Consider the following 17,264-nt stretch of genomic DNA (forward strand, 5'->3'; position numbering starts at 1 on the left):
AAGGTTATTGTTTGACACCACTCAAATAGCCAATCCATCTCACTACTGTTTGTTGACCAGTCATCTAGATTCTGACAACAGTGCTATTCTTATCGATGGTGCTTAGTCATACAGCCATGAGTGCAGAGAGAGAACAGTAGACTAAGGACACAGCTTTGAGGTGAAGCTGAGTCGACTGTCAGGAAGGAGAACTCAAATTTTCTAGATAGCTACTGCAGACTAAACTTTGCAGCTACAAGATTGGCTTAGTGTTTTTTCCACATAACCTTGCATTTAAAAATGAATCTAATCTGCATTGTTATAACTGGCTGATTTAGTGAAATTAAATGAAAGATGGGAAATATTTAGCTGTAGTTGATACAAAGGCAATTGAATCCATGCTAAAATTCAGCTAAAATGCATTAATAAAATATACCAATAATGTCAACTTCCCAGATAAGCTGTGATAACATCTCATTCTCGTGCCTTTAATACAGACTGCATTTGAAAGTATGCACAGTCATTCACTTTGTTACTGAGCACTGCATTCATTCTCAGTTAACGTGTGTAAAAAGCCAGAGGACAGGTTAGCTCTGCATTAATCCTCAGCTGGGGCAGTAACTGGCCTCATTGCCCCTTTTGAGAAAGGAGAGGACAAAATAGATCAGCACAACAAATGTCTTCCTGATTTGTGACATGTTGAAAGATACTAGTTACTACTAGTCTTACTTTAGTAATGAGGTAGACTAAATGTAAATATAGGAAAGCAGTTTATAAACTGCCTGTATCCAAAAAAAAGAAAATATGTTGCTAGATATTTTAAAAGACAGTCACACTGGGATGTCACCAATTGTCAAATGGCTCATTAATTCTCAAGGCTGAGTGCTGCATAAAAATGGGGACATGAAGAAACAAGTTCTAAATTTACAGATGTAACATGCTGTAAGGTTTCACTGCTAATGTAATGGCTTCTCTGCAATGTTCCACTGCTGAGGCAATGGTTTATCTGTAGAGCAACATTTGGGTTATGACTAGAGATAACGGGGCATGCTAGCCAATAAGTGGGATGTTGTTCTTTCTTGTGGGTCTGGGAACCGGGAATTCGTGATCTTTTGCCGAGGAGAGATGAGGAAAGAAGACGCGAATGGAGGGAGTTGGTAGACCTCAGACGGAGTGGACTTGAAGCGAGGGTCCGAAGGTCAGTGACGATCGGAGGAGGTCGATGGTGGACGAACAGCCTTATCAGTGAACTCCAACATTGTGCCTTAGACTGTTTCATGAGAATGGGCCCTTTTTCTTTTTTGTTTTCTTTACTAACCATACAGTCAAATTAAGAATTATAAAGCTCAATCATTTAATCGTATATTGTGTACTGTTTGTTATTTCGTGGTACTGATTTTTAACAGGGGACGCACTACGCAGCATCCACCCAAACGAGATTTCTTAAGTTTGGCCGGGCCGGGAGGCTATCATCCCCTACATTAAGCTGCTTGCTGAAGCGAGAGTTACACAGATGACAAAATTTGGAAGCATTATGGACTGTGAGGAAAATATAAATACTGACAGACATATGGTAGATGAAGAGTAATGCAGAAAAATTAGGTAATGCAGTTTGTGAGAAGTAATCATGGGACTCATGGCCTCATCTAGCAATATAACTTGACTATTCTATGATATCAAGACCCATTACAAACTATTGTGTTTTTGGAAATGTAGTGAAGGGGGAGAAAGTATGGTACAGAATAAACTTTTTCTTAAAAAAAGGATTGATGAGTTTAAATCAATATGGCTTTTAAAATACCAGATGATAGATAGCTGAACCAAACCAATGAACTTGTCTGGCCCTCAAAGCCAAAACTCAGTTGAGCCAATTAAAAGTTCAATAACTTTCTATAAAAGAAAATTCTGAGCTAAGTGTGTGAATTTTTGATTAAGAGATACACACACTGACAAGGAATTTTTTAATCTCTAAATTTCTTTCATATTCAAATACTTCTAATATTGATTTTTCAAAATAATTACTCAAGAGGCATGGGCTTAAGGCTGTGCGTGCACTTAATTGCCCATCCCTAGTTGCCGTTGAGACAGTGGTGCCTTCTTGAACTGCTGCAGTACTTGAAATGTGGATATACTCTCACTGAGGGAGAGAGCTTCAAGATATTTACTCCAGTGATGGTGAATGGCTGTGGTGTTCCCATGCTTTTGCTGCCCTTGCCTGACCAGTGGCCTTAATATAGGTTGTGCGTTTGGTAGACTCAGCAATTGTTGCAGTGCATTTTATAAATAGTACAAATTGCTGGTACTGTGTGTGGATGGAGGGGATGGGGTGCCCTACTAAGCAGGCCATTTTGTCCAGTGTGTGAGCTTCTTCAGTGTTTGGAAGCTTTACTCATCTAGACAAACAAAGAGTATTCCATTGCAGTCCTGACCTGAACCTTATAAATGATCTAGGAAGTCAGGTGAGTTACTAGCTGCAGGTTTCTGAACCACTGACCAGCTCTTGTAGGCACCGAGTTTCTGGCTACTTGAGTTCACTTTCAGGTCAAAGTAAACTCAAGGTATTGATTATAGGGGGATTCAGTGATTGTAAAGACATTGAATGTCTGTATTTTCCCTTGTTGGGTATCATCATCACCTTGCATTTCTATGAAACAAATCTTACTTGCCACCTATCAGACCCAGCCTCGCCATTGTTCAGGTCTTGCTGCATTTGATGTAGATTTCCTCATTATCTGGAGTCAGCAATGATACTGAAAATTGTGCAGTCATCAGCGAACATCCCTACATCTGACCTTGTGACTAAAAGTGGATCATTGGTGAAGCAGCAGAAATTGATTGGGCCTAGGACACATCACCGAGGAAATCCAGCACTGCTGTCCTGTGACCGAGATAACTGACCTCCAATCACCACAACCATCTTTCTTTGGGCTGGGTACAATTCCAAACAGCAGTGGGTTTTAAAGCCGGTTCCCATTTTTGGTGTTAAACTTAAATCTTCTACATTAACTCACTGCTTTGAACTACTCTGATCTTGTTTATCTACCTCCTGCTCTAGACCACTTATGATTAACAGGCATTCACCATCCCCTCAATTTCACTTGGTCTTCACTATATCACAGATGTTCTTTTTGTTCTCTCCACCCTTACTGCTTCTCTGTTGCTTCAGACAGGTCTGATGAAGGGACATAAACTGAAATCTGAGATTTTTCACTCCTGACCTACTGAAAATTTGCAGCATTCTCTATTTTATTACAATCCAATATTTTAGTGTAAAGGCATCAAGTTTTCCCTAAAGTACTTGCAAGACACAATATTAGTTAAAAGTTGGATGACATTTCAAAGCTCTTGACATTTATCCACATTTACTACACAGTAGCATAGTGTTAGCACATAATGTGACCACCAATAGAGGTTCGACTCCCCCGTTGTCCATGAGCATGTAGGTTTCCTCCTTGTGCTCTGGTTTCCTTCCGCATTTCAAAGAGACACAGTTAGGATCTGTTTGTTGTGGGCTTGCAGTTTTGGCACTGGACTAAGAGATCAAGGAGATTAAGGCGTGCAAGACTCCAAACCTCCATTCTAACACCTTTCTACAGGAACACCATCGAGTGTCCTGTCTGATTGCATTGTTGTGTGGTATGGAAGCTGCAAGGCACTGGACCGCAAGGCCCTACAAAGGGCCGTAAAAACTGCCAAGAGAATCACCAGGGTCTCCCTGCCCACATTTGTGACGTTTATCAGAAGTGTTGCAGATGAAGGATCCAAAGCATCGTTGAGGATCCCTACCACCCATCCCACAATCTCTTTGACCCACTACCATCAGGGAGGAGGTACAGGAGCATCAGGGCTAGTACTGTCAGCTTCTTCCCTCAGGCTGTGAGACTAAGGAATACCCTACCACCACCAAGATCTCGTCACTAGGAATTGAGCTGTTTACTGTTTACTTGTGCTGCACTTTACTAAATGCATTGGGAATTATATTTTATAAGCCTATTTATAGTATAATGTTTTTGGTTTATGTGTTGTGTGTGATATATGTTGTGTGCTTGCGCCATGGTCTGGAGGAACGTCATTTTGTTTGGCTGTATATATGTAGTCAGATGACAATGAAATTGAATTTAAAGCATGGCCACACTGCATCCCACAATGCCCCTAGCATAATCCTCGTTGATTTGATACAAACTATGCATTTCACTGTACCTTTTCATATTCATGTGACAAATAAAGCTAATCTTTAAAATCTTTACACATGCAGTTTAATAAGCAGACATGCTTCATTATGGCTTCATTATGGCTATTCTGGATTTAGTCTTGTGTAATGAACAGGATTTGATAAGCGATCTTGAAGTAAAGGAGCCATTAGGAGGTAGTGACCATAATATGATAATTTTTTATCTGCAATTTGAGAAGGATAAGGGCAGATCGGAGGTGTCAGTGTTGCAGTTGAACAGGGGAAACTATGGAGCCATGAGGGAGGAGCTGGCCAAAGTTGACTGGATGGATATCCTAGCAGAAAAGACAGTGGAACAGCAATGGCAGGTATTCTTGGGAATAATGCACAAGGTGCAAAATCAGTTCATCCCCCGGAGAAGGAAGGATTCAGGATTCAGGATTCAAAGGAGGGAAAGGGGCCACAGTGGTTGACAAAGGAAGTCAGAGATCGCATAGCATTAAAAAAAGGAAATATGACAGAGCTAAGGTGAGTGGGAGGACAGATGATTGGGAAATTTTTAAGGAACAACAGAACTTAACTAAAAAGGCAATACGGGGAGAAAAAATGAGGTACAAACGCAATCTAGCCAGGAATATAAAGGAGGATAGCAAAAGCTTTTTTAGGTATGTGAAGAGAAAGAAGATAGTTAAGAACAATGTTGGGCCCTTGAAGAATGAATTGGGTGAAATTGTTATGGGAAACAGAGAAATGGCAGAAGAATTTAATAAGTACTTTAGATCTGTCTTCATTAGGGAAGACACAAGCAATCTGCCGGATGTATGGATGGACCAAGGACATAGGGTAACAGAGGAAATGAAACAGATTGACATTAGGAAGGAAACGGTGATGAGTAGACTGATGGGACTGAAGGCTGACAAATCCCCAGGTCCAGATGGTCTGCACCCTAGGGTACTAAAGGAGGTGGCCCTGGAAATTGCAGATGCATTGGTAATCATTTTCCAATGTTCCTTAGATTCAGGATCAGTTCCTGAGGATTGGAGAATGGTTAATGTTATCCCACTTTTTAAGAAAGGAGGGAGGGAGAAAACAGAGAACTATCATCCTGTCAGCCTAACATCAGTAGTGGAGAAGATGCTAGAGTCCATTATTAAAGATGAAATAGTGGCATATCTAGATAGCAGTGATAGGATTGGGCCGAGCCAGCATGGATTTACCAAGGACAAATCATGCTTGACTAATCTATTGGAGTTTTTCGAGGATGTAACCAGGAAGTTAGACGAGGGAGATCCAGTGAATGTAGTGTACCTCGATTTTCAGAAGGCATTTAATAAGGTCCCACATAGGAGATTGGTGGGTAAAATCACAGCTCCTGGCATTGGGGGGAAGATATTGACATGGATAGAAAACTGGTTGGCAGATAGAAAGCAAAGGGTAACGGTGAATGGGTGTTTCTCAGAATGGCAGGTGGAGACTAGTGGGGTGCCACAGGGCTCAGTATTGGGACCACAGCAGTTTACAATTTACATCAATGATTTAGATGAAGGCATTGAGAATAACATCAGCAAATTTGCTGATGATACTAAGCTGGGTGGCAGTGTGACATGTGATGAGGATGTTAGGAGAATTCAGGGTGACTTGGATAGGCTGAGTGAGTGGGCAGATACTTGGCAGATGATGTTTAATGTGATTAAGTGTGAGGTTATCCACTTTGGGAGTAAGAACAGGAAGGCAGATTATTATCTGAACGGTGTAGAGTTAGGTAAGGGAGAAATACAAAGAGATCTAGGAGACTTTGTTCATCAGTCACTGAAGGTGAATGAGCAAGTGCAGCAGGCAGTGAAGAAGGCTAATGGAATGTTGGCCTTTATTACAAAGGGAATTGAGTACAAGAGCAAGGAAATCCTTTTGCATTTGTACAGCGCCCTGGTGAGACCACACCTGGAGTATTGTGTGCAGTTTTGGTCTCCAGGGTTAAGGAAGGACAACCTGGCTCTGGAGGAAGTGCAGCGTATATTCACGAGGTTAATTCCTGGGATGTCCGGACTGTCTTACGCAGAGAGGTTAGAGAGACTGGGCTTGTACACGCTGGAATTAAGGAGATTGAGAGGGGATCTGATTGCAACTTATAAGATTATTAAGGGATTGGACAAGATAGAGGCAGGAAATATGTTCCAGATGCTGGGAGAGTCCAGTACCAGAGGGCATGGTTTGAGAATAAGGGGTAGGTCATTTAGGACAGAGTTAAGGAAAAACTTCTTCTCCCAGAGAGTTGTGGGGGTCTGGAATGCACTGCCTCGGAAGGCAGTGGAGGCCAATTCTCTGGATGCTTTCAAGAAGGAGCTAGATAGGTATCTTATGGATAGGGGAATCAAGGGATATGGGGACAAGGCAGGAACCGGGTATTTTATAGTAGATGATCAGCCATGATCTCAGAATGGCGGTGCAGGCTCGAAGGGCCGAATGGTCTACTTCTGTACCTATTGTCTATTGTCTATTATTTTTAATTAAAGCCTATGATAAAATATTCCAAACTTGCTTCTTTCCAAGAATTCCTGTTATATGTGTACTTTATAAAGAAATCCACAAAGGTAGAATGGAATCACTTTCACTGTATATCAATGAAGATAAAAACTAATTCAAACTTGCAGTGGATTATGATGAATTAGTCATATGTTTTTCCTTAATCCATCTCTGAATGTGTTTATGAGAACGCACAGTACTACCATTAACTGTATTACTAGATATTGCAGGGCAAAATAATGCAGGTATTGCAAAGCTCATAATCCAGTGCTGATTTGCAGAATCTTCTGCTCATAATTTACAAAACTAATTAGTTTCATCAAGGGAAATCTCTAGAGCCAATCGATTGCTAAAGGTCCAATCCAAATCAGCCCTTTTTTTCCAAGATACTAACAGATGCATTGCATATTTCTAGCATTTCCTGCTTTTACCATCCAGCACTAATAGCATTCAGATGTGTATACAATATATGGTCACATACACAAAACACCATCACAATTTTGAATTCAATTCTGATTCAAGTGGAGTACGAACAACAGCAAACTCTTCTCATTCAGTCCTTAAGTATTTCTGGCCTCTAAGCCACTTCTTAAAGTACAAGTATTGCAATTATATACAGTTTAAAAAGGAAATGAACACACAAGATATCAATCTCACCGAGTTGTGAATTCCAAATTAACCAAAATGAAGAATATTCTTAATGTCAACAAAACATAAACATTGATCAGATACAAGTTAGAATGCAAAAGCTGCTCAAACACATTTCACACTTCCAAATGAGGGGAGGAACCTTCAACTCTTGAAGCCAAACTCACTTGGGAAGCAAAATTATTTGTACTGTTCCTCTCAGCATGCCACCCGTCACAAATTTCATTTAAATTAGTGACCCTCATAATAAGGTTGTAAGTTTGTAGTAGTTTTCACGTATCAAGAAACCACACTTTCAGATTTTACATTCTACAAGATGTCACTCAAATCCTCTCTCTCTCATTTAGAGAAACAGTTTCTATAACTAAATATGTGAGAAGTATATATGTCTGCAGCAACTTGGATTTTAAAAATGAGAAATAGCTTCTATTTATTAGCATGAAAAATACAGTCATTGATTTAGGTAAATAAAGAAATTCATCCCTACCGTGGGGGTTTGTCATTGATGGTATTTGTTCCTTGCAAATTAGACAATGGTGTTCTGGGGCTTTTTCTTGTAATACCTATTATAAGAAGAAAGTAAGTGCTAAAATATTGGTTAATCAGACAGAAATGACCAACAGTAAAAATGAAGCATGCATTTGTTACAGCATGCTGCAGGCAGGTTAACAGTGATAACCTGAATATTTCTTTACTGCAGGCACAATGCAGAACTACTCCACACAAGATGTGGATGAAGAGCAGGGAGTAGTTACAAGCACTTACTACAAAAACAAAGCAAATCAGTTGGTAAATTGCACCCTATTATCAAATTATCCTGTTTCATACTTCATAACAGTGCGACATCCTATTTCCAAGGAAAGGTTAAAATCACAGCCAAAACTTCTAGATCTTCAGTGCCTAACCCACAGGAAGCATTGGATCAAGGCACATAAATAATCTATCACATACAAGTAATGAAGCTACAAGACCAGAAACTAAGACAGTCACAGAATGTTTAGGAAAGATCACAGGACCACCATTGAACATTTGTTCCAATGGAAGAAAGGTTTCCAGAGTAAACAGCAGAAAGCATAATTAACCATATTCTCTCTTCATCTCATCTCAAATTTAAGGCTCTTGCTTGTACTCTACAAGTCTCATTGGATTAAACATAATTGCTCTAAGTGGTTGTCAGAAATAAGCAAGTTATACATAAAACTAGCCCAACAACCAATTTAGAGAACAAAGATATAGCATATACAATTTATGGTTCATCATTTTAATAAAAATTTTTATCATACAAATTTTGCTTGATGTTTTGAACTTGTGAGTTTACATAAAGAACTGCTTTGAACCTATTCAGCAGCAAAACACTTGAGAAGACCCTAATCTGGCATTCAGCCTCACTTGCATTCAAATTCATGCATGGACAAACTTCTGAGAAACAAATTTCAAATTGGTTGGGTAAAAAAACAAAATCAAACAGGGATTAAATGTATTGCCACCTATGATTAAAATATAACTATCTTTTTTGATACTGAACATTTGCTTATCCCTTCCCACTCTTAAGGGAAAGCACATCACTGCTCTTGAGAACCCTCTCCTTGATCCTCAAGGGATTATAATGTTTCCAGATGACAATTGGGGAAAATTAACTTTCAAGACAGAGTTCTGTACAAATGTGAATTACTTGGCATTAAGTGGAAAATACATAATAGCACAAGATGACTTATCTTAATTTCAGGAAATCTTAATTAGATCTTGTCATTAATGTAGCATTCTCACTTTTTTTTTTGTAATTCCCATTCTATATTTTAAGCTTAAAACAAAATGAATCTTTAGAGCACAAAACTACAACTTTGCGTAAATAAAATGCTTTCCTATGCTTCCACTTTTAAAAGCAGAGTTTAGTCATAAGAGCTTTCAATGAAACTTGTTTCAAAGTAAGATTTAATTCTAGCCCTGGACCTGCCTCTACAGGAATGGGACACTGCATTTCCAAGCCAATTTATATGGAACACACATTGAAGATGCCTGACCAAAAAAAAAGGAAGCTAGACACTAATGTTTGTCATTTCTTCTATGAATATTGCCCTATTCAGTGAGTAGTATTGCTGCTGGTGATGCCTGGTTGGATTAAGAGGGCGGTGAGATTAGTAGCACTCGTGCAAAGCGATCCAAGGACATGCAACATGAAAGTTAGTCAACATATAAAGCAGAGCTGGTGAAAAGGACAGACATGATAATGAGGCCAGCAACAATCACTCCAAAGCAAAACCAAAGAACCATGGGATGTATATTCACTCGAATTAAAAATACTTGGCAAAACAACGATATGAGGTTTTATTCACTTGAAATTAATATCATTTTGCAAAGTAACAAACTGTTTCACATTTCATTCTCTGTAAGTCATTCAGAATATAATAAAACATGAATTCTGTATGCAATGTGCCTCTTTTGTTGAAGTATGGTTTCAACACCACATACATCCCAGAATCCTTTGGTGTCATTTGACTTCAAGTCAGTGGTCTTCATTACCCAGAGTGATAAACTGTGAAACAAGTACTCAGTCGGATCATTTTAAAAACATGGTCCAGCACAGTACTGACCAGCTGAACTGTACATACATACCTTAATTACTTAGTAACATCAATAACAATCTTTTGTATACATTAAATGAATTAATGAAGACCACCCATCCCAAGTGAATGCTCTTGGAATTACATCTCCTGCAGATAAGTGGAATATTTCTGGATTTAGAGCCTTACTGTACTTCTCTTCCTTGCATCTCTGGAGGATCTCTAAACTCCTCTGATGAACTGGGTGATGCAGAAAGCTAAAACTATCGACACTTTTCAAAACCGGGTACGGAACAGCATCATCATGCCCTTGGAAAGCAAAATGAAAACAAAAGGAAAAAAATAAAAGAGATACAAGGTAAAGATATTCATGATAGGAACTTGAAAAGCTGAGAAACAACGACAAGGATCTAAAAACTACGATGACAGTAAAGCACATTTAATCATTAATATCTACTTTGTAGTTAGAGAATGACACTCCTTGACATCTAATTTAGCTTTAATGAGTTAAATCTCTAGTGACTTGGAAAAAAATGTCTACACATTCAAGTAGGATAAAGATGCAAGAGAAAGGCAAAATTTACATTCATTTGGTACAGGCTACATCCTTAGAAAATCAGCACTAGGCAATAAAGTAATAGCAGTGAAATGCACTTTGATTTATCTTTAATGTGTTTAAGTAGTACAGAAAAAATCCAGTTTGTGTAGGTATTTCATCACTTTTCATACAGTTTAATAAGTTTTGTTAAATAAATGAGAGCTCTGCAAAACACTCTCAAAAGTCCTTTCTTCACAAGGGAAGCAAAATCACCACCAAATGTTAAATATTAGTACCATATTTAACATTAGTACCATAAAGTTTCAATTTTTGCTGTTCCCAGAAATCTTCACCAACAGCTCAGGCAATTTTCAAACACCAGAAACTCAAAACTAAATCTATTCAAATAATCTTTCAATAAACGTTTTTCAATAAATGGTTCAACCACGTTACATGGTTAGGGTCCAGCATTAATATGCCATTATCCACAACCAAAAAGAATACCAAAACCTATCTGGGTATGGCTTTAAAGGATAACTAATTGGTGAGATTACAAGGGGTGGGGGGGGGGGGGGGATATTGCTATACACTGTGTTCCCAGGTATGAGTTCACATTTTAGGATACAGAAAGAAAGAAATCATCCATGTTCAATAAATATCAGTGACTACCCTATTAAGATCCCCCAATAGGCCACCAAATACAATATTACGGTAAATGCATATTAAACTGAGACACTAGCTTTAACTTATTGAAACAGAATAGTTATTAACAGATGTACAAATCTGTAGTTTTCAAGTGTATCTCAACTTGCTAATATTAAGAAGGGAGAAACTGGAGGTAGTTCTATTAAATGCTGAGGATAGAAAGAGCAGTGTTGTATTTCTGCAGCAGGAATAGGCTTATGCAGAGCAACGCTGTACTAGGCAGAGCAGTCAGTGTGTGGAGCAGCTGGCACAGCATGATGATGCATCTTTCTGCAAAATGAAAGCATCACCCCAGCTTGAGAAAGATGTGCACTGATTAATTGAGAAGTAGCTTATGGACATAAACCATTATACTAATGCAGATGGGCAGCTATTTGAATTGCACACAAGTTGTCTGAATTGCTGAAATAGGTCAATCACAGATTACAGAACTGGCAAATTTAATGCAGAGTTTGGTGAAAAATATCCCAGAAATACTGCAAGATCAAGATTTCCACCACATAATCTTTAATCCTGCAAAACATTTTCATTGATTGAGGCCTTAGATCATGTTTAATGTTACAAAAATACATATCATCCACTTGCTGTAAGACAGAATTTTTATTCCAAACCCGCTATTTTATCTTGGCAGCCACCCACTGAACATTATGTGACAGCTTCGTTTCGAAGTGACATTCTAGATTTGGTTGTAGTATCTATGGCATATCATCATCAGGTCAAAAATTGTGTCCTATACACCATCCTATTAATTTCTCTAATCACCACCTGCAGCATCACAACTCCACAGTAAGACCAGAAAATAATAATTTCCATCAGTAAATCAGAGAGCTAAACCACAGGCAAGCCATAATATAATGGCAAGTTATAGGTCTCAAAGTCACTAGAATGACAGACTATATTTGGTCAAGAATTCAGATCAGCTATTTAAATATCTGTACTGTTTTGCTTGGCAGTACAATGAATAATCAACGAGTCAATTCCAAAGTACTTGTGTTACTAAGTAAGGGAGCAAAGTCAGAGGAAGTGTCCATTATAATGAAAGGACAGTAACCTTTAGAAAATTGTTCTAATCATCATTTCCTTAGCTGGTTAAAAACTTGAAAATGCACAAGATATTAATTTTAGCTACCATTATGTGTTGTTATTATTATTAAATACTTTATTTACAAGCTTGCCATGTAATTTTTTTTTAAATGCTATTCTTTTAACAAGTTGTTCAGTTATGGACATGTAACCTTGGTTTATTTGGTTAGCTATCTTGTAACTTATTAGGAAAAATTTGAGAATAACACAGATAAGAAGGGTGCTCGCTTCACTCACTGCTCTGTTTACTCTTTGTTGCAGTGAAGCAGCAACTAAATATCCCTGAGAAAATTAGGATGATGAAAATTCAGCAATCATCATCCAGATTGCAACATGCTAGAATGAATACGTGCTGTCACCAGACAGGGCAAGATCAGTGCCTTCCTTTCTGAATTCTTGGCTAAAGTACATTGTCACGTTTGCATGAGTATCCACTTAGAACAGATACCTCCACATCTGTAACAGTCAACCATGCCAGTGTGAAATAAGGAGAAAGGTAGTGTGGGGCAAAGTGAAGAATGAAGTTAAATCCTTCTTCTGGAATCAAAACTTAATTATGACATGGCCATTATAAAGACTCAACTGCTGCAAGGGCAGATTTGGCTGCTTGGTGCTCCATGATTAAATGCTTGAAAAAAGGATAGCATGGAGGGTAAAAGAAGTGGGTAGTAGCATTGCTAAGCAAGGATAGTATCACAGATGGAAAAGGGAAGATGTCACGAAGATGTCATCAGTGTGGGTGGAAGTCAGAAACAGGAAGGGAGTGGTCACTCTACACTCAGTGGCCACGCAATTTCGTAAATATATTATTACTCCTCTCCATTGCCCCACTGACTATTTCCAGAATTTTCAGTTTTTATTTCAGATTAACAGCATTTAGTCTTTTACTTTCAGAATATTCTAATAAGCTATGTTGACAAAAAGATTCACTCTTCAGATTTTCAGCTTCTTTTAAAAAATTATAGCACATTGTACAGTACATACACTAATTATTCACTTTAACTCCAGATTTAATAAGAGGGAAATGTAAAATGTCTGCAGCTTTGTGACTAGATTATGAAAGTGCATTAACAACTTTTACATGAGAAGAAGCAGTGTATCACAGGGGAAATTGAACCTCTTCAATGACTATACATTAAATTGGGGGTAAATTCATTAGAATAGAACATTAATAAAATACTGAAAATGCAGCAACTTCCAACACCTCAGTCTGTATTAGCTTAACAGTTGACAGTGCTGCACACAAAGTCAAACATCCCTTACCAGGTTTCTTCTCAACAAAGCGTTTTCCAGCCTCCCGGAAGGCCACAACAGCTCGGAAGTAGGATCTCAGCACCGACCAGCGGAAGACAGCCACTGGGTCAATACCAATCAGACTGCAGATGAAGGCCTTTTTACTGCCTTTCAGAAGTGCAACTATATCAGGTCGCATGTGATCCGTGTTCTTTTCACGAAAGTCCTGTAACAACATAGCTTTATGAAATTTAGGAACTGAACATACATTTATCTTGCAATCATGAGTGAAATTTATTTTAAAACATTTTTATTTGAAAATAATTAACATTGCAGAACATTAACTCCTCAACAATTTTCAACCACATACAGAAGACAGTTATAGTGCTTCCTATAGCACTTTGGCAGGAATACCAAATTCCCAAAGGGTAAATGTCAGCAGAGATTTAAGGTAAAAGAGGAAAGTTTAAAGGAGATTTAAAGAAGTTTTCTTTAACCTCAGAAAGAACGACGTCTCTGGAGCGTGCTACCTCAGGAGGTGGGGAGAGACATATTATTGCATTGTTTAAGAGGTATTTTAAAAGCACATTAATAGGCTATGAATGGTGAGATACAAACTGCATGCAGGCAGGCGGGATTAGTTCACATTAGAATCATGGCTGGAACAGACATTGTGGGCCAAGGGCCTCTTTTTGTGCTGTACCATTCCATGTTCTAAATTCCTATTCATTCAGGGTTAACAGGCACAAAAGAAATAAGAAAATAAGACCATGAAGCATGGGAGTAGAATTAAGCCATTTGACCTAACAAGTCTGCTCTGCCATTCCACCACAACTGATTTATCACCCCTCTCTACCTCATTCTCCAGCCTTCTCCTTGGAACCTTAATCAAGAACATATCAACCTCCACTTTAAATATACCCAATGACTAGGCTTCCACAGCTGTCTGAGGCAATGGACTCCACAGACTCACCACCCTCTGGCTAAAGAAATTCTTCATCTCTGCTGTAAATAGACGTTCCTCTATTCTGAAGCTGTGCCCTCCAGCCCTAGACTCAGCCATTATAGAAAACATCCTCTCCACATTCACTCTACCTAAGCCCTTCAAAGTTTGACAGGTTATCAATTGTTGAATCTTTCTAACATTCAGTTTGGTCATGGATGAGCTCATAACCCGTTTCTCAATTTATCTCTCTTGCTTTGGTTTTTATCCCTTAATAACCCTTTATATACAACCTCACCCACTATACATCTAACCCACACCCTCAATGCTCCCTACATTTTGGAGAGACAACGGGAGTGCAGTTGTGGGGGTTAGGGGATTTGGCCCTGACTCTTGGAGAATCAAATTTTTCATGGTGCTCTTAGACCATCCAAAAAATTCAGCACCTCCTATTCCACAGAGGGAGTTAGCATCTTTCTTCCAAGACTTAAACCTAAAGCCCTAATTCCTCTTCTCCTTCCATGGATGCTGCCTTATCTGCTGAAGCTTTGTAACATTTTCTGCTTTTATTTCACAGCTCCAGCAAATTTTTGAATGTAGTTTAATCATGCTTGAGGGAAGGCATCCACTGGATCTGATCTGCTCATTAATTAATCCTTTTGGTCTCCACATTATTATAGTGTTCCAACCCTTCAAAGTGAATATATCTCACTCAAGCAGATTCCTCTAAGCTGTGCGGATCCGTGCCTGCGCAGCAACTGAAATGCTCCCAGACACATAGCCATGGAGCTGGAGTTTTCTTTTATTACATGTTAATATAATTTTGAAAGTATGCTAATATGATTTTGAAATTTATGTTAATAATCATGAAATACTCTAATTATGTGTTGATAAATATAATCCATAAATATTCTCAACATTAAACATAGCACAGCCTTTACTTTGAAACATTTTAGACCTTCAATGTATTTACATTGTCAGTGTTTTAACTTACAACATGGTTACAAATTGTAACAATAAACACAGAATGGAAGTCAGTAGCTCACTGTTAATAAAATGATAATTTTTCACACAGAACCAACCTTGACTTGGTATTTGACCTTCCCTGCATAATGCCTTATGATAAAAGCTTGCTCCATCACTGCTGGGAACTCTATATAGTTGTTGCCCTCATGCTGTCGCTTGAATTTGTCAAGCAGCGTCTGATTTGTCGCCTGTGGGAAACTGAAATAAATGATAAATAATTATATAAAAATCACAGCCAGAAATCAGCATCATTGCTACTGAATGATCTGTGATTTTGGGAGCCTAGACACATAAATAAACATTAATACATCTCCTGTACTGTGGAAAAGCTTAGCCAATCAAATAGACCTGATCAAAGCCATTTGGACCCTGTGGCTATCTCCATCCAGCAATTCATCAGCTCCTGCCAGAAATGTACTTGAACACAACAACACAACTGCACTTTTAACATCAATGCAATCTGTCTGGCAATGAGCAAACTACAGTATGTCCATCAGCAAACAAATCATTACAACTAGTCAAACCTCTGTGCATTCAAGTTTGCTTTCATCAGACATTATACAACAGGATTACATTCCAACACCAACTCTGATGGATAGGTTATGCCATCCGGATGCCTAACTTATGTCTCCCAAAACAGATTATTTACTCCTAGTTGAAGGAAGGTCAGTGAGCCCCTGGTAGACAAAAGAAATGCTTCAAAGATAACATCAAAATCAGACTGAATATATTTAACAACTGGGAAGACATCACACTCAACAGATGCACCTGGAGCAAATCTGTTCATAGGGAGCTGTGCTACACGAGAGTGACCTCTGTTGTGCTGCAGAAAACAGGTGGCAGCTGCAAAAGGAGAATTTGGCCAACCAAAAAACCCATCCACTAATCCCAGGCACCAATTACTTGTGTCCACACTGCCTCAGAATATATGGATCTCAGATTGACCTCTGAAGCCATCTGAGGGCCCAACCATAGACAAACCCTTAAGAGAACATCTTACTCGACTCGCATGACCATGCACTACTACTTTCTGATTCCAGATTTGATTAACACTATCAATCAAATTGAACCCATTTTATACCATTTAATGATACAAGGCTGATAAAAGACAGTTAACAGGAACCCTGACCATTCCTTCAGAAAAAAAAACACTGCCAAGTCTCATTGTGGATTTAACCAAGAAAATGAGGGAAACACAAACATTCAAAATACTTTTTCAGAATTCAAGTCAAAATTACATCAAAATATTTCAAATGTTTTGGTATGTGTCAAATGCAGCTAGCAATTTGATGGAGGCAGAATAGTACAAATTCACTTGTAGCTTAGCTACTAAACCTGGCAGAACCGTTTCTACTGACAGGAGAAGGGACAAAACCGGGTTACGTGTACCTTAACACCAGTCGCTTTGGGCAGTTGGGGCTTATCAGCAGTGACTGGCACTCATTTTGGAGGAGGAAAACTGATTTCAAATCATTGCTGCCTTGCTTGTATACCCACTCACAGAAAGGGCTTCAGGAGTAAACCTCCAAGGAAAAATCCGGAGCTGAAGTCCGTAAGGCAGTCCTATATTGAGTTCAATGCTGACTGGCAACACCCGTAACACCACTGGTGCCAAAATGTATCAGTCTCTGCTGTTCCTTTGGACTCATCAGCTACATGGAGAGGGGGAGCCTGCTGCGTGGGCAACAATTTGCCCTCCATAACGTACTGCCCTGGATTCTGTTCTGGCTTGCATACAATAGCTAGGTCACAACATCCCTGGTCCAGCCCAACCAATGGAGGCCCCAAGAGTGCAAAAATTCAACATCTATACAGAGTGTATCCTGGAGATATGCTGCCACAAAGTTAAGGATG

At 38.8% G+C, this 17,264-nt stretch overlaps 1 protein-coding gene across 6 annotated transcripts in view; it reads right to left on the reverse strand.

Moving 5' to 3' along the window:
• The window catches only part of myo9aa (myosin IXAa), a 354,781-nt gene that overhangs the window by 123,509 nt on the left and 214,008 nt on the right, over positions 1-17,264 (reverse strand). For 5 of the 6 annotated variants that reach the window (XM_073024757.1, XM_073024760.1, XM_073024756.1 and 2 more), the window contains exons 13-16: positions 15,467-15,608; positions 13,472-13,667; positions 10,072-10,191; positions 7,809-7,884 (exon numbers count right to left, since the gene is read on the reverse strand). In XM_073024757.1, the coding sequence (XP_072880858.1) occupies positions 7,809-7,884; positions 10,072-10,191; positions 13,472-13,667; positions 15,467-15,608 (534 nt within the window). The remainder of the gene's footprint in view (positions 1-7,808; positions 7,885-10,071; positions 10,192-13,471; positions 13,668-15,466; positions 15,609-17,264) is intronic. The other variant, XM_073024759.1, reaches the window with a different exon arrangement.

The sequence above is a fragment of the Hemitrygon akajei genome, chromosome 21 (genome assembly GCF_048418815.1).
Source record: "Hemitrygon akajei chromosome 21, sHemAka1.3, whole genome shotgun sequence".
NCBI classification, from domain to species: Eukaryota; Metazoa; Chordata; class Chondrichthyes; order Myliobatiformes; family Dasyatidae; genus Hemitrygon; species Hemitrygon akajei.